The 27,747-nt window shown below is 45.5% G+C and overlaps 1 protein-coding gene across 6 annotated transcripts; it reads right to left on the reverse strand.

The window, feature by feature from the left end:
* Positions 1-2,723: 2,723 nt before the first annotated feature.
* ZNF131 (zinc finger protein 131) lies at positions 2,724-27,032 on the reverse strand. Of its 6 annotated transcripts, XM_054715276.1 has the most exons (8): positions 26,820-27,032; positions 25,803-25,941; positions 24,506-24,607; positions 18,295-18,439; positions 12,096-12,453; positions 11,771-11,993; positions 5,164-5,294; positions 2,724-4,566 (listed from the first exon to the last, which is right to left on the reverse strand). In XM_054715276.1, exons 2-8 carry the CDS (start codon positions 25,924-25,926, stop codon positions 3,880-3,882), a joined length of 1,770 nt encoding a protein of 589 aa, XP_054571251.1. In that variant the 5' UTR covers positions 25,927-25,941; positions 26,820-27,032; the 3' UTR covers positions 2,724-3,879. The 6 variants fall into 6 exon arrangements, with proteins under 6 accessions (XP_054571251.1, XP_008149861.1, XP_028016557.1 ...); XM_008151639.3 differs by having other exon boundaries at positions 11,771-12,453; XM_028160756.2 differs by lacking the exon at positions 26,820-27,032 and adding an exon at positions 26,447-26,509 and having other exon boundaries at positions 11,771-12,453.
* Between the last annotated feature and the right edge of the window lie 715 nt (positions 27,033-27,747).

Here is a 27,747-nt window from a genome sequence, read left to right on the forward strand (position 1 = left end):
CACGGGGCAGTTTTCAGGTACCCTGTAAAGTCAGAATACATTTCTGATGAACAATGTCGGCCTCAGTTACCGTTTAAAGCCACGTACTTCAGGCCACCAATTATAAAGGATCCCACTAAGTGGTGCTGGTGAGGTTTGGATAGTTTTGATTCCTGCTGCTTCTCATCTGAATCCTTGGTGATAAGTTTTGTCAGCGCTGCAGCACAGCTCGGCACATTAAACAGGAAAAACGTGCCACTTACATTTCCATCTCCTGATGTCACAACATGGAGGTCAGTGTTACCCTCAAGACGGCAAAGCTATTACATCTTCTCCAACAGATTCAGCCTAACTTTTAAGGTCAGGCATTTTCTTGCAATTTTTGCTGTGACAGTAATAAAACACTATTTCCATATGAACACCATGACCGTCTGATCACTTGTTTAGAGCTATCAACACTATTAAATTGAAGATATGCATTAAAATCCACTTGATTTCCTAGTAGAGACTTTTATCTGCATTTAGGCCTCAGTCTTTACTGTGGACTTAAAGTATAAAGTGGACAATTAGTCTAGACCCTCACAGACCCTTTTAATCCTGAAATCTTTACTTCCAGATTGAATGTGGTGGGGGCATTGCCGTCAACATAAAAATATTCCTACTTCATAGTATAGAATGGCAGCCTTCCTAAACTAGTCAGACTGTAGTAAGAGCCTTCTGGTTTTATACATATTCAGATTGCTAGGTTAGAGTTCAGTTTACTTTTCTTTTGAATCTCACTTGGTAGGGGTGGTGTAATAAAAAATATTTGGGCCCCAGCCAGTTTGGCTCCATGGGCAGAGCATCAGCTTGCGACTGAAGGGTCCTGGGTTTGATTCTGGTCAAGGCCACATGGCCGGGTTATGGGCTTGATCCCCAGTAGGGGGTGTGCAGGAGGCAGCCAATCAATGATTCTCTCTCATCATTGATGATTCTCTCTCCCACTTCCTCTCTGAAACCAAAAATAAAATAATAAAAAAAAATTGGTCACTGGTTTCTGGCACTGAGCTCCTAAAACCCTTGGAATTTCCTGATACCTCAATTGTATTCATAACAAGCCCCTTTGGCCCAAATCTGAGTTTATGCTAACAAGGGGACTCTTGGCCTCCGCTGCCCCCACATTAGAGGGCTAGATCCATCAGCCTCGCCCTAAGATCCTCAGGGAAGGACAGGGGGCAGGATGGCTCAATAAACGCTGGGCAATGATTTAATCCATCATGCTTACGTGATAGACCTCTGGTGAACAAGGTCGAGGGAGCTTCCAGGTTGAACACCTGCTGGGAGGGTGAGGCGCCAGGAAGCTCTGCCCACCTCCCCCTAACTGCTCCCCACCCTGTGCACCTCTTCCATTTGGCTGTTCCTAGGTCCTAGCCTTTACAATAAAACTATTGTTATACGTGTTTTCCTGAGTCATTCTAATGAGTTTGAGAAAGTCCTTAATTTGTAGTCGGCCAGGCAGAAGTGTGGCTATCTTGGTGTCTGAAGTGGGGCAGTCCTGTGATCACAACTTGGGGAGTCTCTGCTCAGTAGTGTCTGACATGAATTGATGGACACCCAGTTGGTGTGAGCAGAGCATCGAAGAACTGCTGTTGGAAGAGTGGAGGATGGGAGATGGAAGAGGCTCCATCCGTCTCCAGTGCAGATGGGATTCCCGTGGTGGCCAGTGGCTGGTACACTGCAGACCCAGCCAAAAACCTTAGCAGGAGTCAAGTGGGAGGAACAAAATACCCAGTTCAGTACTGGGAAGCTTCAGTAGCTGTGTCATATGTAAAGTGCTTTGCAAACTGCAAGGCAACATTAGGTTATCACAGAGGTTAATCAAAGTTGCTGGTATCTGGAGAACACTGACATACCTTTTTGGAAAAGTAAAATGAACTATACCTGCCCCTCAAATCCACCTTAAAAGACCTTGCCATGCCCTGGCCGGTGTGGCTCAGTGGATAGAGCGTCGGCCTGCGGACTGAAGGGTCCCAGGTTCGATTCCCGGTCAAGGGCATGTTCCTTGGTTGCGGGCACATCCCCAGTAGGGGGCGTGCAGGAGGCAGCTGATCGATGTTTTCTCTCATCGATGTTTCTAACTATCCCTCTCCCTTCCTCTCTGTAAAAAAAAAAAACACAATAAAAAATATTTAAAAAAAAAAAGACCTTGCCAAACCTGAAAACTCAAATGATAAGTTTAACTTTGTTGGGCCTCTATTCCCGATCTCCACCTTGTGGTCAGAACTCTTGAAAGTGTTTAAAAATAAACCTTGTTTCATACCTTGGCTTAAGGGCACAACCTGGGCTATTTTCAGTATTCAAAATTCACTAGGAATGTGCGTACTTGAGACCATTATTTGTCAGGGATTTTTTTAAAACTACAACTAACTCCGAAACATGGACATTCTAAGACAAATTGAAAATTCAATGTGATTTCAATTTATTTCATCAGTATTTCCTGACTTCAAAGAAAAAAAAAATACGCCAAACAGAACAGACCTGAATTTTGTGCCCATTGTTTACCAACTGCAAATATCAACCTCTTCCTTTTTTTCTTTTAAACTGGTTTTTGAGGATTGGAGGTGTGTACTGAGACTTTTATATCTCAATTCATGTGTCAATCATGTTAATATTGGTACATAAAATCATGTTAATACAGATGAGGAAAACATCTCTGACCACAAACCAACTTCCACACTGGTAATTAAAAAAATAAAGAGTCATGATCACTTAATTTTAAAGTTTACTTTAAAAATGTAAATATCTCCCAATATTTAACAGGTAAAGAAAATAGCATATTGGTTTATGTGGTTGTTATATTTTATTTTCCAAGTAATACTGATTAAAAATATTTACACACCTACTTTGAAGTCCACAGTTTAGCACTCTTATTTGTATGGCTTTAAAAAGTTATAGCACAAGATCTTTACATTAAGGATCGGGGGAAAGATTCATTCAAAACAAAGCCTGATATATTATATACATGTTTTTCTCTGTACTTTATTTTAAATACATTAATTTTTAAATGATGCTCATCTTTTTTCTTTTTTTAATCTGGTGGTAAAATACTAGTGCAATTTTTCTTCAAAATAAAGGTTACCACAGATATAAATGAATTTTCCCAATTGAAAATGGCCCTTCAGCTGCCATTAAATGAAATTTCTCAACCTAACTTACGTGAAAAAGAACTGGTAGTTGTCACTATAAACAAAAATATAAAGTACTACACAGCATCATCTACATCGCTCCTCACAACACAAACTTTGAAAGAACCAGAGATGCTTTAGAGAAGTTCAGTTGGTTTTGAAAGGCACGTGGGTGTAGATCTTTTGTACATTCTGGACATTTTGCCACCATTTCTGTTGCAGAGATGACACCTGTGACTATCGGGTAGACAAGAACGCGTTCAAACTAAAGAAAGCCAGAAGCCAAGACGTAACTGCACAGTAACAACGCACTTTTCTTCATGCGGCCGTTTCCTATGGATTCACTTTTCTAGCATGCATTAGAATACCCGCTTGTATTCTAATGGTTTTGTTTGACTTTACGATATGGAAAAACTCCGAGGAAGAACACAACCTGGGAAAGAGAAGGGGAGGACCCTTACCACAATGAAAATAGATACGTTCGTACCCAACTATATATAAGAATATAATCCATTTAGAGTTTCCAGAAATATACTTCTCAAAACTTCCCATTCACTAAGGGCAACATCCCTCCTCTGGGGCGTTAAGGGAGGGAAATCAGTTTGTTTCAATAGAAACAGTTCAGCACAAGGAAGAGTTGAACTTTGGTCCTCTTGTCCGTCAGCTCAAGGACAGTCATACTGCCCCCCATCAGCTCAAAAGCCCAACACATACATTTAAAAATACATTCGTCATCTCATTCTAAAACCGGCCTCGGCAGTGTGTTCTCAGTCCCTGCGCTTTCCGCTGGCGAATCCTCTGTTGGTTTGGTCTCTAAATCCTCAGCATCGCCCTGGTCTTCCGCGGCCGCCTCAGCTTCGTCTTCCTGGCTGGGCTCCCTCTCCTCCGGCTTCGTGATGTCAGGGGACACTTGATCCAAGTCCGCGTGGAGCAGCTCGGTGTGGACTTCCAGGGGCACCTGGTTGAGCCGTTCCACATGCAGCTCCTCCACGTGGACTTCAGTACCTTCTTCAGTCTGAATGCGGCCCACTTCCAGGTAGCTCACCTGCACCTGCTCCGGCAGCTCCGTCATATGCGAGTCGTGCACCTGGCCGTCCTGGAGCAGATCGGGGTGGACCTGCTCCACAGTCACCTGGGCGGAGTCCACCTGGACCTGCAGCAGTGGCAGCACGTGCACCTTCCCCACCTGTTCTATGATAGTCATGGACGTCACCGGCTCCGTCTGCACGCGCGTTTCCACGGAAAGAACTTCTTCGGTTACCAGACGCTCCGTAATATTATGAGTATCGCTGAGATGCCGTCTTAATTCATTTCCTTGCATAAACCACAAGTCACATAAAGTACAATGGTTGGGTTTATCTCCAGTGTGTATTACCAAGTGATCTTTGAACTGGTCCCAGCTGTTGAACACACTGTTACAGACCTGAAATAACCAAACATCTGGTGTTAACAATATTTCTATTCAAACTAAAGAGAATATGGATTCATTTATTCTCTGTAAGGAAAGCATTAAAATATTTTTCTAAAAATGTTATGAATATGTTATTTGTAATATATGGTCCAAGGGACTTCATAATTCTTTTCTTTGGTCTTTTAGCTGATGTTGCTAACAAATTAAATACATTTTGGGAAACATTTTAATTGTGCCCTCATTGTTTAAATGTCATATAAATTCTAAGAATACAAAGTAACATTATAATTTCTCCTGTAACAACAAAATTTAGAGCAATACATATGTGCGGTAAATATACATTAATCAGGGAAAAACCCATGATGGTACGGCTCTCCCTGACCCACTCCTGTCTCAGACAACTTGCTAGTTAGAACATATTACGGACAGTGGTGCCATCCAGGGTTCGGTAGAAATCACTAACGTAACCCCCTCATAAAAGTAAGACGATGCTCCTGACTCTCCCTTCTTCCCACACTGTCCGCTCTCGCCTCGGCTCCAGACCGTGACCCCCATGGTCACCGACTGCAAACACAGTCTCTGCTGCGGACAGGACACACCTGCACGTACCTGACACTCGTAAAGCTTCTTTCTTCCCTTTTTTGCCCCCACTCCAGTTTGGCACGCAGTCAGGTGACATTTGAGGGTGCTATTTCTAGCAAATCGTTCATGACAATTTGGACATTCGAAAGGTTTTTCACCTGTTAGAATAGAAAAAGTTATACTGACAAATTAAGAAAAATAGAAAAAGCAAACAGAAGTTGATTCTTTTGGTAAAATGTGGATCTATGTCTGTTCCAAAATTTTGCATTTCTTAAAAATTGTCTATCTTCCCTTAGATTAAAATTAAGATTGATCTCTATTTGGGAAAACGTGTTACTGTCCGTTCCACAGGCATTTTATGAGCATTTACTGTGCGCGCCAGACCACGCGCTCGTTGTGTGATGAGGACAGAGAACAGTCCTTGTTTTTAAAAGCTTCACGAAGGTGAAAGACCTGAAAACGAACACACGCCGCACCGTAGACCTGTTACGGACAAGGGGGCCGTGGGAAATGGATGCAGAAGCAGAGAGGAGAGGGATCAGTTCTGCCTGGAATGGAGAGAAGGAAAAAAGGAAGTTTATTCCAGGCAGAGCACGGTGGGTGAGGAGTAAAGAGGGAGGTATCTGGCTTAGACCAGCAACCAGGAAAAAGAGCACCGAAGTGCACAGAGGTGTGGAGGGGGCTGTGCTGGGAGACACTGTGAGCTCAGTTTTGTGTCTGTTGAGTTTGAGGTGCAGAGAGTTGTACAGTCAAATCTGGAGCCAAACAGAGGTGGACTGATATACAGATTAGCAGTTACATTAGGGTGGTGATAAAAACCCTGATGTGGATGAAGCTCTCGGCATGTTACGTGGTAACAGAATCCAGGACAGAACCCAATGAAATACCAAGTTAAGACTGCAGGTTGATGAGGCCGCAAAGGAAATGCAAACAGAGCAAGCAGAAGCGGAAGAAAAGAACACGGAGGGAATTTAAGCAAGTTCAGGAGGGTAGCCACAGTGAACAGAGACGTAGGGACAGCAGTGCTCCAGCAAGAATGGCGCGAGTGTGTGGTGTGATGGAAGGTAGATGCAGCAGGAAGAGGCACCGAGCGAGCGAGGCAGGTCAGTGAAGTCAGTGCAGAAACTTTCGAGAGGGCTTGGGAGAGAAGAGAAGTGGCTAGAGGGGACAAGCCAACCGGCGGGAAGAGTCATTGCCTATCTGGAAAAGCAGAGGAGAGGTGGGAGTGACAGATGGAACAGCCTAAAGGAGAGTGAAGTTGTGGGATCCAGAGCTCAGCTCTGAAAAAGTACGTTACTTGAGGCCCTGGCTGGGAAGTCAGGTGGTTAGATCGTCATCCTGCTACGCCGCTGCAGATTTGATCCCCGATCAGGGCACATACAAGTCAACCAAGGAATGCACAAGTAAGTGGAATAACAAATCAGTGTCTCTCTCTCTCTCTCTCTCCCTCTCTCTCTCTAAAATCAGTAAATAAAATTAAAACATTAAATTACTTAAACATGTACACAAAGGTATATGTACAAGTACAGTTAGTGCTGCATAGTTCGTAACAGCAGACTAGAAGCATTCTAGTATGCATCAAGGAGTGGGGCGGAAACCATCGCCTGGCACACACTGAAATGCCCTGTAGCCACAGTGAAAACAATGAGAGAGACTGACAACCGCCTCACGTATTTAAACTCGAGCACAGCATCATACTGCATGCTCCTCTGTTCCCTTAGAAGCTTAAAAGCTCTGTGTGCGTCTCTCTTTGGTGACTTGAAAATGCAAAAAAATGTCTCTGGAAAGATCAGTAAGAAAATGATGGCAGCTGTGACGTCCGGAGAGACCCACTGAAAGAGGAAAGAGGTTCACTTTACAGAGCAGGTCACCTGAGCTTTGGTATTTAAAAAACCAGGTCTAATAAGCCCAGTACAATCTAAAAATAGCAACAGATTAATTATACTTTGGCTGTGTGGGATACAGCCTTCAAAGTGCCCTGATCCTTTTCTCCTATTTGCCACAAGCCTGTAAAGTAGGTATCATTACCCTTATTTACAGAGACAAGGAGAGGCCCAGAGATAGAGTGACCAGCCGAGTGCCTCTGGTGGCAAAGGCCAGGACTGGAGAGGAATCTAGTTCTGACCCCCAGACCCACGTCCTTCCTGTGCTCGCGCACCACCTCGAGGAAACTGGGAGACAATCGCCGGAACACGGTTAGGGATCTCCTTCGGGATCTCTCCCACTGGTGTCCCAAGGGGTGCCGAGCTGATGTCCCTTCACCTCAGGAGTGCTTACGCTCTGCATTTTTCTGAGGGCACAACCTCCAATCACACAGCCAAAGCACAAAGTTGGAGCCACCCCGCTTTACTCCACATCTAGCCCAGCACCAAATCCTGTGGATTCTGCCTACTGTACGTACACTCCCACACCTTTTCCACCATTGCTGCCTGTATTCAGCCCTCCTTCTTGTTCCAATTACTCCAAAAGCTTCCTAATTGGACCTAGGTTTCACCCATCCAACCCATCCAGGCAAGCCTCTCTCTAAAACATAAATCTGAACAGACCTCTTTCTGGCTTACACTTCTTTAAATTGACCCGGCCCTCCAAGATAAAGCGGGGACTCCTTTGCAGCACTTATGAAAATAACTACATGATCTCAGCCTCACCTCCGTCACTTCCTCTATCCCACTCACTGGTACACTATCATGATGCCCAAGTGCATGCCCTGTGGTCAGCCGTCCTAACCGTTGAGCTGCATCTCCTGGCTTCCCGTCATTTGGACCCAATCCTCGAGCCCTAACAACCACTACCAGTGCTCTGAGCGAGCTGCTTCCTCACTTTCCTCTGTGCCTGTGGCTTCACTTCGTTGGCCTGGAACGCTCCTCTCCTGGCCAGCTCCTGTTCCCGGGGAGTCACCGAGGGCGCGCCTCTATGAAGCCACCTTGTCTCTTCCGTCATAGACAAAGAGACATTCCCACAGGCTCTGGGCTTACTCCTACTTAGTCTGCTGCACTGTTATTCCTATGACCTACCAGGTTGGCATTTTCATTACTATTTTCCGAATGGAAACAAAATAATTCAGAGGATGAGTAGTCAAAGTCATAGAGTACAGTGCATACTTTAAAAATATATAAGAAAACAAATCACTAGATAAAAACATGCAAAATATGAAACTGGGGGGGGGGAGGGTGCATTATGTATATTTTGAGGGTAGAAAACAGGACAAGGATTATTTCCCTACTTTTACACTTGGTTTAAGAGAAAAAAACAATCCATTCTTTATGAACATCAGCACAATTTAATCCTGTTTACTTGCACTGCTCTTGAATTCACTAGCTCACTGATCACATCTACATCTGGCCACTAAGTATTAGTGCAATAATTGAGGTTAAAAAGGCAACAAAGTTCAGTTTGCTTTATGCACAAACTTTAAACTGTTCCTCCAACGGGCATCTGGTTCTATAATCTGTAACAGCTACTTAAGTTAAATAAATACTGCACATCATTGTGAACAAAAGGCAGAGACACCCAGCAAGGTCTTTTAGCTCTACATCCTACTGTTCTACCCAAACACCAAGTGCAGGACGTGGAAAGCACATTGTAAAACTTCCCAAATGGCCTGAGCTCTTCCTTTCAGACAGGTAAGTCACAGGTAATGTTTTCAGCAAAGGAGACAATTGCTTCTACTTTCACACTATCGGGAAATTACACGAGTGATTACCTATTGCGGCACTGGAAACCCCTTATCAAAGCATGCTAGTTACCAAGGAACGTTTACGTGCTAATCTAATGTGCTTCTGGTATGTCAATCCTTTTCCTAATGACTGCAGTTACCACAAAAATGTTCATCAGTAGACCATTAAAATAGATGAATGTTATTTAAAAACCGATAGCTATAGGAGTTTCCAAATATGCAACAGGTATATACATATAATGTTTGAAAATAAGAAAGCATTTCCCAAAAAAAGACTTCATAAATACCTATTAGTTAACCAAATTAGTGTACCTTAAATAAAGCCTTTTATTCCAGACAAGAAAAAGTTAAAGGAGTTCATCACCACCAACCCAGTATTGTAAGAAATGTCAATGGGGCCTCTTTAAGAACATAAACATGAATAAAATGGCAATAACTACATATCTATTGATAACCACTTTAAATGTAAATAGATTAAATGCTCCAATCAAAAGACACAGGGTAGATGAATAGATAAGAAAACAAGATCCATGTATATGCTGTCTACAAGAGACCCACTTCAGATCAAAAACACATACAGACTGAAAGAAAAAAAAAATAGAAAAGGTATTTCATGGAAATGAAAACAAAAAGGTGGGTAGCAATACCTATATCCGACAAAACAGATTTTAAAACAAAGGCTATAGAAAGAGACAAAGGAGATTACATAATGATAAAAGGCCCCAAACAACATGTATGTAAACATGTATGCACCCACATTGGAGCACCTACACATATAAAGCAAATCTTGATGCACATGAAGAGAGAGATCGACAGTAACACAGCCACAGTTAAGAGACTTCTACACCCCACTGACATCAATTGACAGATCTTCCAGACTAAAAATCAACAAGGAAACAGCAGCATTAAATGACACATTAGACCAGATGGATTTAATTGATATTTTCGAGCATTTCACCCCAAAGCAGAATATACATTCTTTTCAAGTACACACGGAGCCAATATTATTTACAAGTCAAGCTATGGAAGCAACCTAAGTGCGTATCAATGGACAATTGGATAAAAAAGCTGTGGTACACATATACAGTGGAGCATTATTCAGCCATAAAGAATGAAATCTTACCATTTGCAACATGGATGGACCTAGAGGGTATTATGCTAAATGAAATAAGTTAGACAGAGAAAGACAAATACCATATGATTTCACTCATATGTGGAATCTAAAAAACAAAAAATAGCCGAAACCGGTTTGGTTCAGTGGATAGAGCGTCGGCCTAAAGGGTCCCAGGTTCGATTCCGGTCAAGGGCAACCTTGGTTGCGGGCACATCCCCGGTAGGGGGTATGCAAGAGGCAGCTGATCGATGTTTCATCGATGTTTCTAACTCTCTATCCCTCTCTCTTTCTCTCTGAAAAAATCAATAAAATGTAAAAAAAAAAAAAGGATTACCAAAAAAAAAAAACAAAACAAAAAAACAAAAAATAAACTAACAGAAATAGATAAAGAACAAGCTAATAATTGGGGACTGGGGGACTGAGTGAGAAAGGTGAAGGGGTTGAGAAGTACACATTGGCAGTTACAAAATAGTCACAGGGAAGTAAAACACAGCATAAGGAACATCCTATATAATAAAGAGCTAATATGCTAATCAGATTGGACGGCGGAGCGACCTTCCGGAAATACCAGTGGGCGGGGACGGGGCTGTGAGGCAGCCGGGGCTGCTAAGGCCACTCTTGCACTAACTTTGTGCATCAGACCTCTAGCACTCAATAATATTGTACTAACTATGTATGTTATCAAGTGAGTTCTATTACTTACTGGGGAGGGAGTCACTCTGTAAATTATGTAAATGTCTAACCACTATGCTGTACACCTGAAACTAATATAAAATATTGAATATTAATTGTAATTAAAAAGAGAAACGCCTCTTAAATCTATACTGAGCCTTAAGTAAGAGATTCCCTTGCTATTTGCATTTATTCAGTTCCTGAGTATTAACACCAAGAATCTAAATAGTGAGGAATACCAAATTATTTGAATCTATCAGGTTTCTCAGTTTCAAGTAGCGAGCAACTCTGAAAAGTGAAGGATCTATGAAAAAATTTCATCCAAAGTTGTCCAAACTCCAGCACCGAAGAGAAAGGTTCTGAACAGTGTGGAATGCAATCCTGCATTCACTGTGTTACAGTCTAACATCACGTAGGAGGAGGTCTTGGAAACAAGTATCCAGACGTCTGGCACTTAGTACACTGCAGCAACTGCCCTGCAGTGGGTTTAGGAACTCCCCAAGTGCAAGACATCGGTGGTAGTTCCTGTGTCTGGCACAGGAGATATAACAAAGAATACTTGGGGAGTGGGAACAAGCCGGAGAATCCGCAGGGAAAAAACAGGCAAAGAGGTTGGAGGCAGACTCCCTGGGACTCTCCCTCAAGCCTGGCTCACAGCATAATGTCCCTGCTTGACCACCAGTCCTGACACGTTTGCCCATGGAGAGGTGGGAGGGAGATGGACCTGTACTGTCTATCTATCTACCAGGCCAAAACGGAGGACCCGATGTACGTGAAGGCACAAACATACCCAGGGTTGTTTATAAGTGCATTCATCTATGTAATGCGGTAACATAAGACAGGAAATGCAAAAATAGTAACAGTGAAGTTTCACTATAATTAAAATTTCATAATTTATGACCCTTAGGAAATAATTACAAACTGTACTTTACATATTTTTTTAAATATAAAAATTGGCAAGGTGCAAGAGTGATGATCACTTCCAAAGTTGATACTGATTTTGCTTTTAAAGCATCAATATTTCAACAAACTATTATTATAAGGACAGTCTGCATATTATAAAATACGAGAGATGGTTTCCATGGTACCAATAAAAAAGGACGTAGACATTTAGACTTGAAGTGATTTGGAGAAAATATACTTTTAACATAAGGTATGTGCTAATTAATTACCTGTATGTTTTCGAAGATGCTCTTTAAAATGTCCAAAGTGGTCAAACTGTTTCTCACAGTACTGACATATGTGAATTTTTTTCCCAGTTCTTTGCTTCTTACTGACCCCACCTTCCTCAAGGTGGTAACAACTGAGGTGCTGTTTCCACGCGCTCTCCCGAAGATACCTTTTATTGCATATTTCACACTTGAAACTCTCAGTGGAGTGTGATTTCATGTGTTCCTTAAAATGGTAAAACAATTTAAATGAACGGTTACATTTCTCACAATGGAACAAGTCCTTCACATGTGACAGCTGAAGTTCCACAATTTCAATACCTTCTACCTGTTTGCTTGTGAGGTCAGATGCACAGCCTTCTTCGTTCAGCTGCCCTTTCCTATCACCTTGACGGTACTTGCTGGTGATGTCTGCCAACAGTGCCAGGGCCGAGTCGTCGGAGGACCCTGTGTTCTGAATGTACTTGATGGACTGCTTGGCAGAAGCCACGTCCTCCAATGTCTCCATGCCTTCGTCTTCCACCTCGATCGTGCCTTCGGCAATCTCCACCTCAATTTCAACTGGTTCTGATTCCACGGATGGCAACGACTCAGTGATAACATTAGACGTTTCTGCAATCTTCCTTTTCTTGGCCTCACTTTTTCCTGTGCTATTGTCCTCTAGTGGAGCGGAGTTCTCTTTGTTCCTGAAATACATAATGTATGAATTTAAAAATCAATTAAGATCAAAATCCTAGTATAAGCTTTTTTTTGAAAAAAACTGATAAGCTGGTAATAAAATGTATATGGAGAGGCAGAAACAAGGTTGGAGGGTGTATCCTACCTGATTCCAAGACTTACTGTAAAGCTGCAATAAGTTAAGACCAGTGATACTGGTGAAAGGACACAGAAGATGAATGGAACAGAAACAGACCCACATTCACCTACCAACTGACTTAAAATAAGCCTGACTTGCCCTAACTGGTTTGGCTCAGTGGATAGAGCGTCAGCCTGCAAACTGAAAGGTCCCAGGTTCAATTCTGGTCAAGGGCATGTACTTTGGTTGCAGGCACATCCCCAGTTGGAGGTGTGCAGGAGGCAGCTGATTGATGTTTCTCTCTCATCGATGTTTCTAACTCTCTATCCCTCTCCCTTCCTCTCTGTAAGAAATCAATAAACTGTATTTTAAAACAATAATAAGCCTGACTCATGTTCTTGTATCATACACAAAAAAAATTCAAAATGGATCACAGACTTAAATGTGAAACCCAAAACTTCTTCAAGAAGACAATCTCTGTAACACTGGATTAGTGAAATGTTTCTTAACTAGCACACAAAAAGAAAAAACCTCAATAGCAAAAATTGGCAAAATGTATTTCATGAAAATTACAAACTTGTGCTCTTTGAACTACACTGTTAAGAGAAAGGCAAGGAACACCTGCAAACGTATTTGTCAAAGGTCCTGTATAGAGACTGTAAAAAATCTCACAACTTAACGAACACAGAAGACTGCATTAGAAGATGCTCCATGAGTCTGTTTCTACACATCTTAGGAACTGAAGGCTGTGGCTCTGGACTATCTTTTCAAGGGTGTTTGCAGTAAAGTGAAGTGCATGGGAGGATAGAGACAGTGGCTCCCTCAGATGCAGAGGCAAGCTTAGCTTACTGTCTCATACAGTGATGTCCCCTCTGGGACGAAGGGCAGGCAGGTTTGCTCACAGCCCATTAAAGAGAAAGCCACCTGGCTTTGTAGGGACTGTTCAGGTGGCTGAGTCCAGGACCTTAGGGAATGGTGCATGGTTAAGCTCAGCACTGCAGGGTGGCCACATCCTGCTGTTGGGAGTTTTGTTGATAGTTGTCTTCATTAAGCCCAGTGTGAGAAGAGATGAATGGATTAGGTCGCAGCCCCTACTGGTCAGATAATCAGAGTGGTCAGGGAGAGGTATGCTCATGGGAAAATTCACCAGAAGCCAAAGTATGTAGAAACGAGGGCACTGCTGGGAGACCTCTCTCATGGACCTTTTATGTTTCTCGTGTCCTGTAAACAAGGACACTGGCAGCCTCTTGTTCTGGACTATCTTTCAAGGTTGTTTGTACAGCAAATAGCCTTAGAAGATAGAGCTCTCCTTCCTCCAGAGGAGGGCAGGCTCACTCTGGCCAGGGGACTGAAGATAACGGACCCTCTGGGCAAAGGTCAGGCAAGTTTGCCTGCAGCTCGCTATAAAAGATTTGCGTTTCCTAATGCTCAGGAGTCCTCAACTGTGACACAAAGCATCGGGAGTCTAGCACACACCTAGGTCACTGTGTCACCCCTGTAGAACTTGGGTACAAAGGGTAAGAAAAATTGATATAGACATGAAGCTTATACTATGAGAAATAAAGTCCCTTCTCCATGACTCAGGAGTCTCATGTCTTCTGCAGCATCTGTAAAACTCAGCCTGCAAATAGGATTGACTCTCCGACCCTTCGCTGTTCTTACCAATAACCCAATTTTTAAAATGGGCAAAAGATGTGAACAGACACGTCACCAAGAGATAAACAGATGGCAAAGTAGCAGGTAAAAAATGCTTGACATCATTAGCCATTATGGAAATGCAAATTAAAGCCACTGTATACCTATGAGGGCAGCTAAAATGAAAAGGCTTCACCATATCAAGTGTTAGCAACTAAACTCTCAATCCTGCAGGCTGGGATGTAAAATGGCAAACACTTTGGTGTTTTAAAAAAATTAAACACATCTATCATACAACCTAGTTATTTCATTCCTGGGTCTTTACTGAGAGAAATGAAAGCATATGTCCAAAGAATGTACACAAAGAATGTTCACAGCCACTTTATTTGTAAAAGCTAAAAACTAGAAACAACCTACATGTCCATCAACAGATGGCAGATCCATACATTTGGAACAGAACTGAGCAATAAAATGGAACAGTGCCCTAACTGGTTTGGCTCAGTGGATAGAGCGTCGGCCTTCGGACTCAAGGGTCCTGGGTTCGATCCCAGTCAAGGGCATGTACCTTGGTTGCAGGCACATACCTAATAGGGAGTGTGCAGGAGGCAGCTGATAGATGTTTCTCTCTCATCAATGTTTCTAACTCTCTCCCTCTCCCTTCCTCTCTGTAAAAAATTAATAAAATATATATTTTTAAAAAATGGAACAGTAATACCACAGCATGGATTCTCTCTAAAACATAATGCTAAGTGAAAATAGTCAAACACAAAAGACTACACAATGTAAGAGTCCATTTATATAACATTCTAAACAAGATAAAACTACAGTGGTTGCCTGGGGCTGGGGATGTCTTTATTATTATAAAGGGCCAAGGTCCACGGAAGAGTCGTGAGAAAACTTAGGGTGATGGAAATGCTCCTTTGTCCTAACTGTGGTGGTGGTTACACCACTGTACACAACCAACAAAATTCAAACTCTATACTCAAAATGTGTGGATTATATGTAAATTATACCTCAATAGACTGGGGAGGAAAAATCTATAAGGCAAATGTTGTTTCCTACCAAAGAACAGGAACCTTCTCACTTAAATAATGATGCAATTCCAGCAAAGCAAAATAAGGTCCTAGTATTTTTTCAGTAGCATTAAAAAATACCTGCATACTGCAACTGTGGAAAGAATCTTATACAACTCTGTATCTGAAAAGGTTATACAATAACCTTCTCAATAAAGAGCTGCCTTAACCTGTTGATTTAATTATAACTAAATTCATTTTTACTTATCTTTAAAAAATGTTTTTATTGATTTCAGAGAGAAAGGGAGAGGGAGAGATAGAACTATCAATGATGAGGGAGAATTATTGATCAGCTGCCTCCTGCATGCCCCCTGCTGGGATCTAGCTGGTAACCGGGCGTGTGCCCTGACCAGGAATCAATGGGACCTTCTGGTTCATGGGTTGACGCCCAACCACTGAGACACACAGGTCAAGCTAAAGTTAATTTTTATTCTTTTATTTTAAATATATTTTATTGATTTTTTACAGAGAGGAAGGGAGAGGGATAGAGAGTTAGAAACATCCATGAGAGAGAAACATCAATCAGCTGCCTCCTGCACACCCCCTACTGGGGATGTGCCCGCAACCAAGGTACATGCCCTTGACCGGAATCGAACCTGGGACCTTACAGTCTGCAGGCTGATGTTCTATCCACTGAGCCAAACTGGTTTTGGCTAATTTTTATTCTTAACCTTTTGCACTCGGATGTCGAGTGTGACTCGACACGGTTAGCATCGGTAGCAGCTCGTATGTCGAATTGTATTGAATGTACCAATAATTTGAAATATAAAAAAATCCAAATAAATAAGTTTGTATGAAAAGAAACTCCAGTTTCTTATTCTACTGCCGTGCTTTGTAAAATCTGGGGTATTTCAAAAATTAAATCCCGAGTAGAATAAAGGAATCAAGAAAAAAGCAAGCGAGTGCAAAGGGTTAAATGTTATTATTATAAACAGCCAAATATGTAATAGTTATCTTCCTATTTTCAAAAAAAACTTTGGAGTATACTGCAGGCCTCACTGGTTCAAGAAACAATTCCACACATTACTGCTTTACACTGAAAAGCACTGATGATTGTAATTACTATAAGGATCCCAGTCTATAATAGTAAATCCTCTAGCCGAAACCGGTTTGGCTCAGTGGATAGAGCGTCGGCCTGCGGACTCAAGGGTCCCAGGTTCGATTCCGGTCAGGGGCATGTACCTTGGTTGCGGGCACATCCCCAGTAGGAGGTGTGCAAGAGGCAGCTGATCGATGTTTCTCTCTCATCGATGTTTCTGACTCTCTATCCCTCTCTCTTCCTCTCTGTAAAAAATCAATAAAATATATTTTAAAAAAAAAATCCTCTAAAAGGTTCTAACTAGGACTAGAAAAATGGCTGTACCCAGTTGTTCTTACCTTCATCTCCCAGGACTCTCACAAGAACTAAATTAAATGCCTCCCAAATCCAACCTAGAATGCATTCCACTGTTCTGCGGCCAAGGGCTTTTCCTGCAGTGAGATATTACTCACTACCATTACTGCAAAGGCACTGCACAGACACAACATTTTTTAATGAAGATTCTCATCTAGTTTTTAACCACAAATTTGGTATTGCCCCATCCATATACAGGGTGTCCCAAAATGTATACACACATTGAGCTGATGGCTCAATTGATGTTTCTTTCTTTTCAGATTTAACACATTGGAATTAATAATTATTCAAAGTATATATACAGTTTTTTGGGGACACCCTGTATATACCTCTAGTCTATCTCCACTTTGAGAAGATACGACCTAATCAACTCACTTCCATTTTGCTATTGAGAGTACTGATCTGTTTTAATCAGTATGCACTCATCCATCCAACCATTCACAAATATTTACTGCATACCCATGAGCCAGAGTGTAGGCATCAGAGAATATATACACACTACCCTCTGATCAGAAAAGTTTAATCTTGAACTAATCATCAGACTAATTCAAAGCTCATTAGAAGAAATGATATTTATAAATGTCTATTTTTTGGAGTTATTCTAAATTATAACTTATGACTAAACCATACCAGTGAACTACACTAAATTATTTTGCCCAAACTGCCCTTCAATGTTATGCCAATGACCTACACTGAGGATCATCATAAGGAAAAGAGCAAGGAGAGTATTTACATCTTAGAGTATTATGTGCCAGACACCATGCTAAGCACTTTACATGCATTCAATTCATTTAACTCTCATAAATAATCCTATGCAGAAAGAACCATTATCAGACTCATTTGACAGATAAGGAACTGTGCTGCTGACAGGAGGCTAACTTCATTAAAGCCACACACACGGTGGCAGAGCTGGGATATTGCTCAGAGTGCTTGCTCTGAGTCACTATATTACAACACCACCATTCATTGTGGAAGACGGTGAAATCTTCATTCATTATATCAGTTAATGTTTTAATACTTCCTATGAGAAATTATGTGTTTTAATACCAGGAATTGCTCCTAAGCAATTAACTTGTTCTCATATTATAACCATGAATACTGTAACAGAGTAGTTTTTTCCTTTTTCTTTACACTAGGTGTTTCAGAACTCAAAGCTAGATTTGGTTCAACTAGCAAGTATACAGACTCCAATGGCATACACTTTGGCCACCATATTTCTGACTTCACTAATTATCACCCATACCTGGCCTATTTTATTTTCACCAATTTCCTCACTTTTTTAAAGAGTACTATGCTAATTTTTGTAAGCCATACCTTTTTTAGAATAAGGCTTGGTATAAATTAACAACTTGAATTCAACAGAACAGTTTACAGAGAATTCCTTAAAAGCTACCTACTCCTTACTGATGCAAAAGATGCTACTTTAGTTAACCTTAGCAGTTTTTACATAAGGACAGGAAATCAAGTAAGTGGGAAAAAACAAATTGGTATTCAGAATTTTATAAATCCTTAAATATTCTTAATTTGAAAACATCAGTTTATATGGCATGACACACACAATAGTTTCTTGCCTAACACGGTGAACATGACTGATTACTAACTGCGCCTCATTAAAGAGGCAAGTAATTACCTGACTTCAAGAGCTTTGATAGCTTCCAGCATTTGTAGAAACTCTGCTGCTTTCCACACATCATTGGCTTCTTCTTCTCCTTGGATCATTAACTTTGCTGTATATGTGAACTCGATTAAGTGACTAAAGGCCATTTTACTAACACCTGTAAAAAAGACGTGCATTAGAATGTATTCATGTTGATCCAAATCTTGTAACATTTAGTAAAGAAAAAAAAAGCCCAGTGTTTGGAACTTGACTGGTACTTGTCACTTTTGAAGATTATTTTCTGACAGAATTTTCAGTAACAGTACAATATTATTGTAGCCAAGTTCTGGCACTAACTATCCAACTACCTTAAGACCTTTCCCAAAGATTTCCTGTGGCTCCTACAGAAGACTAACCTGAATAATGAGAAACACCACAAAATATAATGTAATATGATCTTGGATGTGCCCGCAACCAAGCTACCAAATAAGGAAACTGAAGTAACTGGATTCACTAAACCTTCCCCCCCCCCCCCGTTGTCTTTTGGACACATTCTTCATTATATGAGAACTAGAGGCCCGGTGCACAAAACTCGTGCACAGGGTGGGGTGGGGATCCCCTCAGCCCAGCCTGCACCTTCTCCAATCTGGAACCCCTCTCGCAATCCAGGACCACTGGATCCTAACTGCTCGCCTGCCTGCCGGCCTGATTGCCCCTAACCACTCTGCCTGCCTGCGAGAACCAGGAAAGAAAATGGAGAGCTTGCATGCATGCATGCATGTGGAAAAATACTTGGTTTTTACTGTTCCATCTCAGCTCTCCCGAAAGGCCAGCCCCAGTGCTGATGCTGCACACCTGTGGTTGGTGGCCACCAAGCAAGCGCCTAGACCAGTGGTCAGCAAACCGCGGCTCACAAGCCACATGCAGCTCTTTGGCCCCTTGAGTGTGGCTCTTCCACAAAATACCTCGTGTGGGCGTGCACGTATAGTGTGACTGAAACTTCGTGGCCCATGCACAGAAGTCGGTTTTCGGCCTGGGCGAGTCTATTTTCAAGAAGTGGCATTAGAACACTCAAGGGGCCAAAGAGCCGCATGTGGCTCACAAGCCGTGGTTTGCCGACCACTGGCCTAGACTAAGAGAAAGTTCTGCTCTCTGACAGAAAACTAGGAAAGAGATTATATGTGAAGAGCATGAAGAGAATTCCTGCTATTTTTTCCTCTCCCTTTTCTCACACCACTTTGTCTAAGAGGCAGATCCCATGGTGGGTGCAGACAGCACAAGGAGGATAAAGCCCCTGTTTTCTAGCTGGAGGACCAGGAAAAGGACAACCTGGGAGCTAATGTGCGAGGAAGTCAGAGCTGTGTGCGCAGTCTCCAACTCACCCCCAAGCTGTGCACGAGGAACTGACCTGTGGAGACATAGCAAAAGCTCTGCCAACTACAATGTGGAGAGAACTACCACCCAGGTTGGCACTCCCGGACATGAATAGCACAACAAAGGTTCTGAAAACGAAATTGGAGTTGGATCTAGAGCCCACATAAGGCAGTCTGACCCTGACCAGGTTGCTTGCTTCCTAAAAGAAACCAAAACAACAAAAGCATTCACCAGAGTACTTTAACACACTCAGGGTGTGATGACTAATATTCAAAATATCCATGTCAAAAAATTTAAATAAATAAATACCCATGTCGTGGTCCAAAATTACTTGACATATTTTCAGATTAAAAAAAAAAAAGCCAAGATATCCAAGTTGACACAACTGACAAATAGTAAAGCCAGGACCACAACTCGGGTTTTCTAACTACACAGCCGGAGTGTTTTCTACAGCCAGGTGAGCTAGGCAGATAGGACCCCAATCCCAAAGTTAATGGCTTTAGTAGACATTCAACCAGGATCGTGTGGCTCAGTGGTTGGACACTGAACTACGAGCTGTTTTATTCCTGGTCAGGGCACATGTCCAGGTTTGGGTACACACCCAAGTTTTGGGCTTGATCCCCAGTAGGGAGTATGCAGGAGGTAGCCAGTCTATGATTCCCTTTCATCACTGATGTTTCTAACTCTCCTTCGCCCTCTCTGAAATCAGTAAAAAAGTATTTCTTTACATAATCAGACACTGAGCCAAACTGATTCTTTTATATATATACTAGAGGCCCGGTGCACAAAATCTGTGCACTCTGGGTGGGATGGGGGGTTCCCCAGCCTGGCCTGTGCCCTGCGATCAATCGCCCCAAAGCGGCAGGCCCCCCACCCAACCGGGGCTCCTTGATGGATTGCCCCAAAGAGGTAGGCCGCAGGCAGGGGTCCCGCCTCCACACCGCGCGGAGCTGGGAGGCGGGGCCCCAAGGACTCCAAGGCAGGCCTCGCTGCGTGAAGCTGGGAGGAGGCCGGACCCCCAGGCAGGCCTCGCTGCGCAGAGACGGGACTCCCAGGCAGGTTCCGTGCTGCGCACGCAGCATCAAGCGCTGCCCTGCCCACCTGCGCACGCCCGCTGTGCGCACAGCCATCTTGTGACGGCGTGAGGGCATCACAGCGTGACAACTACTTAGGATTTTATTAGTAAGGACTAGAGGCCCAATCTGTGCACTGGTGGGGTCCCTCAGCATGACCTGCGGGGATCTGGCCAAAACTGGCAATCCAACATGCCCTGAGGGATGTAGTAGTGCACCAAGCGGCCTGGGCCGGGCGCTGCACCACTCCCACTCATCCTGGCCCCGCTGCGTCTGCCGCCACTCGGTAGGCTCACTGCTGCTCCACTGCAGTCTCATGAGCCTGTCCTGGGGTGATACCAGTGTGCCCATGACCAAGAAGTGGCCGCGGGCTTGCACCCAGTCAGTCCCGATCCAGATGGAGGAGGGGCGTGCAGGGGGAGTGTCTATGGGAGAGGCTTGTGCTGCCACAGCTGTGCTTGCCAGCTGTGAGCCCAGCATCTAGTGCCTGTAAGTCAGCTGAGCTGAGCGGCGCTGTTGCTGTGGTAGTGTACTGACCACGAGAAGGCAGCTCCTGCATTCAGCGTCTGCTCCCTGGTGGTCAGTGCATGTCATAGTAACCAGTTGAACAGTTGCTTAGGCTTTTATATATATACCAAAGACCCCTGGTGCACGGATTTGTGCACCCCTCAGCCTGGCCTGCGGGGAAAGGGCTGAAACCGGTCCGGTGCACGGATTCGTGCACTGGTGAATCCATGCACCAGTGGGTTCCCTCAGCCTGGCCTGTGGGAATTAGGCTGAAGCTGGCTCTCTGACATCCCCCGAGGGGTCCTGGATTGCAAAAGGGCACAGGCCAGGCCGAGAGACCCCACTAGTGCACAAATCCATGCACCAGGCCTCTAGTATGTATATAAGATCTTTGGTTAATCTCTTCCTGCCCTCCCCCCTCCCCTCTGAGATTTATTAGTCTGTTCCAGGTTTCCATGCCTGTGCATTGAGCGTCTGCCTCCTGGTGGTCAGTGCATGTCATAGCTACTGGTCAAACGGTTCCTTAGGCTTTTATATATATACTAGAGGCGTGGCGGAGGCTTTTGAAAGGCCTGCTGCCTGAGTGGACAGGCACCCAGCTCCCACGCTTTTGCTTTTGATTGCGGGGAGCTGGGTGCCTGTCCGCTGGTGCACCAGGCCTTTCAGAAGCCTCCGGCGCGGCTCCCCCAATCAGCCACCCCGGCCACCCAAGTCCCGCCCCCCTGCGCCTCCTGGCCAATCGTGGGCATAGCGAAGGTACGGCCAATTTGCATATTTGTCTATTATTAGGTAGGATGCTAGCAGCCCATTGCGGGGGAGGGGGTTCCTTAGCCCAGCCTGCCTTGGAGTCCTGGGGGTCCCGCCAGGGAAATGCCCAACTGACGGCTTAGCGGGGAGCAGGCCCAAGCCGCAGTCGGACTTCCTTAGTGCTGCTATGGAGGTGGGAGAGGCTCCTGCTACTGCCACTACGCTCGCCAGCCATCAGCCCGGCTTGTGGCAGAGCGGCACTCCCCCTGTGGGAGCGCACTGACCACCAGGAGGCAGCTCCTCATTGAGCGTCTGCCCCCTGCTGGTCAGTGCATGTCATAGCAACCAGTCATTCCGCCATTTGGTCGATTTGCATACTACCCTTTTATTATACAGGATATATATGTATATATGTATTTTTTTTATTGATTTCAGAGAGGGAGAGGGAATATGCTAATTGACCATCACCCCATCACAAAGATGGCTGCACCCACAGCTGAGGCCAAGTTCCCATAAGGAGCCTTAACCTGAGGCTACGCCCTCCCCCCGTGGGGCTTGACAGGGAACCTCAGGCTGTGTCCCCTGCCCTGGCGTCAGGCTGGGGGACCTCAGGCCACTCCCCTGCCCAGTGGGGCTTGTTGGGGGACCTGAGGCAGTGCCCCCCTCCCGGTGCTGGGCCGGGGGACCTGAGGCTGCGCCCCCTCCCCACCTAGCAGGGCTTGACAGGGGATCTCAGGCCATGTTCCCCAACTGGCAGGGCTTGACGGAGGGCCTCAAGGCACACCCCCCGCCCTAGTCTGGGCTGGGGGACCTCAAGCCACCCCTCCCGTCCTGGCACCAGGCCAGGGGACCTGAGGCTACGCCCCCTGCCTGGCAGGGCTTGACAAGTGTGGGACTGGCCGGGTCTGGATCTAGCCCAATGTGTGGGGACCGGCCTGGTCTGGGTCTCACACAATTTTGAGGTGCATGTGGGTGGGCAGGGACTTGTCTCTGGGTCCCCTGGTGAGCCCTAGACTCTAACAGGAGGAAGGTTTTCATATACATTTCACTAGTTTTCTTTCATCTCTGACACTTCTATTATAGAGAAAGAGCAAATAGCAATATTAAATTATTTCCTCTAACTAATCCCCTTTTAATGTGCACGAATTTCATGCACAGGGTCACTAGTCTCACAATAAAAATCTCTGCAACATTTCCTGTACTCCGTTCTTTACCTGTTGCTTATCCATGATTAAATTTTGCAAATTTTAAAAAGATTGTCTTATTCATCAAGTCTTCCTTTAATGGGTCTAGCATAATGGGTATTCAATTGACAAATAGCCCCAATTTATTAAGCTTTGACAATCTACCAAACCCTATGCCAAGCACTTGGCATATTATTTCAATTAATCAAGTCTATTAACCCACTTTGCAGATGAAGAGGCTAATATACAATTGAGATAAAGTAACTTGGGGGTCACACAGTACCTCGGGTGAATAAATGCATGAAACCTTAGCTTGTAATAGAAACCAATACCATCTAGGCCACTAGATTCCCACTTTAGTAAACTTTGTGGATTTCCATTATGCCTGTGCTCTCTGTCCATCACAGATAATCAGAAAATAATCTACCCATGAACAGAGCAGCTAGAATGCTAGATAAACTAGAAGGTACCGAAATAAAAGGATATTCTTAAACTCTTTACATTTTTTTACTCCCTTAGGTACAAACAATTTTCCAAGGGAATAGTGTTTCTAGGCAACTAATTCTAACAAAGAGGTACTGTGGAAGAGGTACAAAACCAAAACTCAAGAGCCTTGAAAAAGATGCTAAAATTCAGTATTTATGTAGGCAAGCTCATTTATTTCCTAGTTTTGAATAGTGACTCCCTTGCTAGCTGGGCAAGTAACCTTTGGAGCCTGTTCCCTGATGTATAAATTGGAAATACCACTTACTTCAAGGGACTGCTGTTCTGAACCTCAGGAAATGCACATAAACTACATAGCACAACACCTAACAGTAGAGGGCCATTATTACAGAAAAGTCAAACAAGTACAAAACAATCACTTATTATTGTAAGACAATATCCAGTGGATAACCCTTTCTATTCCTGACCTTCTGCAGCCACTGGAACTTCTTCTGAATGCTACAAACCCTTGCCACATTCTGGCAGCCCACTTCACACTGAGCAGGCCAGCTACTCGGAAAGGCTTCTACAGAATCCTTCAGTGTCCCCAGGCTGAAACATAAGATCCCTGAACAAAGATGGGAATTTACTTGTAATACATGTTTTCAAAAGACAGTGAATGGCCATGTGCTTTAGCAGTGGAAAAGACTTTAAGAGACCAACACCTACCATCTAACACAGGAGTTTTTCCTGGCAGATCACTGTACTAAGCACTTTACTGAAAGTAAGAATTCTCAGGTATCAAAAGAACAATCTATCCAGTCACCTAACAGGAACCACAGATAACTTTGTCCTATGGTATCTCATGCAATTAACTGTTTATACATCATCAATTATAAGGTCTGCTAAGCAGTATTATTTAAAACAAGCATTTACCTTCTATTTCCACCAAAGGTTCCTGAGTAAATTCCTGAAAGAATTTGTAGAAGAACTTACTGCAAGCAGCCAAAACAGCCTTGTGGGCCTTAAAGTGGTGACCTAGATAAAAACAAAGACACAAAATCAGACATATTCACAAAAATCGAACATATAACTAGAAAACAAGTTAGAAAATTACATAAAGTCTTTCTTCATAATCTATAATAAAAAAAGCGTACTATGCTAATTAGACCGGACAGCCAAACGACCTTCCGGACGTCATTCTGGACGTCCTTCCTGACGAAGCCACAGCAGCGGGGGCTGAGGCAGAGGCGATCAGGCAGGCAGGCAAGCAGTTAGGGGAGATCAGGCAGGTACGCAGAGTGATCAGGCAGGCGAGTGGTTAGGAGCCAGTGGTCCCAGATTGTGAGAGGGTGCAGGCCTGGCTAAGGGACTGCCCCCCTTCCCCCACCCCCTGCACGAATTTCATGCACCAGGCCTCTAGTATAACTATAAAACTATATACCTTACTGAACTAGTGTCAGAATATTCTTGGCAGCTATCTTGACAAATTTTAATCTCAATTAGACACAAAGCCAGATCTTTACCTCAGAGACCGTATTAAGTCAGTTTTATAAAGGCCAGTTTAACAATACTTCAGGAGGTTGGAACCTCCTACCACTTAAAGAGTGAAAGGCACATCCTATTCAGTTTAAATTACTAAACATAAACACCACCCAAAAGGCTACAGATCATTTGGGAAGGGAGGAGAAAAAGCCACACAACAAGCAGGAAGCTGCAGGTGTTTGCTATGGGAAAAACTTTAACATGCCTAGCATGTGCATGAAGCCTATTTTCACTCAATTGAAGACACCCAAGCTGGGCTTGCCTCCATTACAATGACTGACAAAGGGGTTCCCAAAGAGGGTACAAGTGCTGCAAACTATGGGAAAAAAAAAAAAAAATCAACCTTCTCCCACCTGGCTCCTGGGAGATACTCAAAATCAGCTTATCCAGAGAAGACTATTGACCAAACACTTAGAGACATCCTCCCTGTCCCCACACCATAATCCTGCACTCGAGCGTGCAATGGGAAAACTTCTGCAAGTTCAAATGCCACGGGTATGTCGACAGCGTGCCTGCCCGCCAACTCGCCTCTGCAGCCGGCCCGTGGGAGCGGACACTGACAGCGCCCTCGGTCCACCGCAGCCTCCGATAGGGAGCCCGCCAGGGGTGGGTCACGAGGCGGGTGGGGGAAAGGGAGGCGAGAGGGCCCAAGCCCCCAATTCGCTGCTGAGCCCACCCCGCTACCCACCATCGACAATCAGGGTGATGTCAGTAAAGCGGTCCTGCTCCCGCTGCTCATTCAATCGGTCCAGGATCATTTTGTGATGCTCAGGAAACTCCTGAAGGCATTCCATCGTCTCTTCGGCCTCCATGGCCGGCGGGTCGCTCTACAAAAGAGGAGCATGATCATGTACACCCATGAGCTCGGGCTGGGGCACGGAACCCCGAAAGCAGCAGACAAAAACCAACACCCCAGCAACGCGAACAGGAGGGGGGAGGGTAAGGCGAGAGGCGAGAAAGGCGAGAGAAGAAAGGAAGGCTAGCCGGTGGCGGCCGCGCGCCGGGGGCCGGAGAGCAGCCGCCCGACTCGGAGCCTGACCTAATTGGAGCCGGGAGACGCGAGCTGGAGCCGGGTGGGCGCCACGGGAGGCGCCGGGCGCCCGGCGCGCAGGTCAGGCGGGGAGGGGGCCGGCAGCCCCCGCCGCCCGCTAACGGCCGCCCAGCCCTTCCGCCCGGCCCTGGCTCCGCCACCCCGGGACCCGGTCCGGCCCGCGGCCCACAACGACTCCCGGGTCGCCTCTCTTTCCCCCGCCCTCCCTCGTCTCCCCCGCCCGGAACGGGCCGGCACTCACTCAAGGAAGGAGGAGCGGCCCGGGCCTGCGCGTCACTTACGTCGACGTGCTGCGTCACTGCGTCGGGCTTCGGCTGACGCGGCCGCCTCGGAGCGCAGACCGCGGAGGGCGGGGCCACACCGCCCCGGCTCCCCCGGCGGCGGGGCGGAGCCAACCGTGGGGACTGGGCCCTCGGCGGGGACGCGCGCGCGCAGGGAGGAAGTGGGACTGCGGGCGCCGGGCCGGTGCAGGGCCTGGCAGTGCCAAGGCGGGGAAGCCTCTGTCCCCACCCACCCCGCCCGGCTCCAGGTGTGCGCGCTCCCCCCCCGGACGCAGAATGAATTCGCCGGGCTGGCTGCTCGGCTTTTAACCCGCGCTCCGCGGCCCCGCCCCGCCCCCCCCCGCCCTCCCAGCCCCGGCTCGGCGCGCCTTACCCAGCTCGCTCCCAGCTCGGGATCCTCCCGCTCTCCTCCGCGGCCCTCAGAGACGCTCCTTCCCTGCTCGGCTCTCCCCTCCCGGGGCGGAAGTCGCCCCACACCTGTCCGTGCCCCTCAGCGGCGCTTCGCCCTCCATGGCCTCGCCGGTGCGCGCCGCTCCGTCCGCTCGGGTCCGGCCGGCGCACGTGCCGCTGCTCCGAGACCCCGGCGGCCGCGGCGCGGGCTGAGTCGGGCGCGAGCACGTCCGGCCGCCCGCGGACCGTCCTCCCCGGTGCCCGCCCTCTCCGTGCCCAGCGGGCAGCACGTGTTTGCTGGGCTGGGGACCCGGGGGATCTGATCGAATTACTGGCACGTGGTGCTGCAGCGACAGCTGTCCACACCCTACCCCCGACCCCCCACTCCCTACTCCCTACCTCCGACCCCCCACTCCCTACCCCACCCCCGACCCCCTACCCCACGGCGCTTTAGAGGCCAGTGACCCATCATTAGCCTCACGTGACTGGCTCCATTAAGGAGGGAGGTGGGATGGTCTTTAAGGAAAATGAGATCATTGACATTTATTCTTTTCTCTAAAAAGAGAAGAGAGTGGGAATTGGAGGCGAACTAAAAAAGCTATATGTAAAGGTGAATGTAACATTTATTTGTGTGTGTTTTTCAGACTTATTTATATATTTGTATTGATTTCAGAGGGGAAGGGAGAGGGAGATATAGATAGAAACATCAATGAGAGAGAATCATTGATGGGCCGCCTGCTGCACGTCCCCTACAAGGGATTGAGCCCACAACCAAGCATATGCCGAGACCTCCTTGTTCGTAAATCCACGTTCAACCCTTGAGCCACACCGGCCAGGCCTATTTATTTACTTTTAATCTTTATTGTTGAAAGTATTACATATGTCCCTTCCCCCCCCCCCACTTGACCCCT

Source organism: Eptesicus fuscus, chromosome 4, assembly GCF_027574615.1.
Source record: "Eptesicus fuscus isolate TK198812 chromosome 4, DD_ASM_mEF_20220401, whole genome shotgun sequence".
Taxonomy (NCBI): Eukaryota; Metazoa; Chordata; class Mammalia; order Chiroptera; family Vespertilionidae; genus Eptesicus; species Eptesicus fuscus.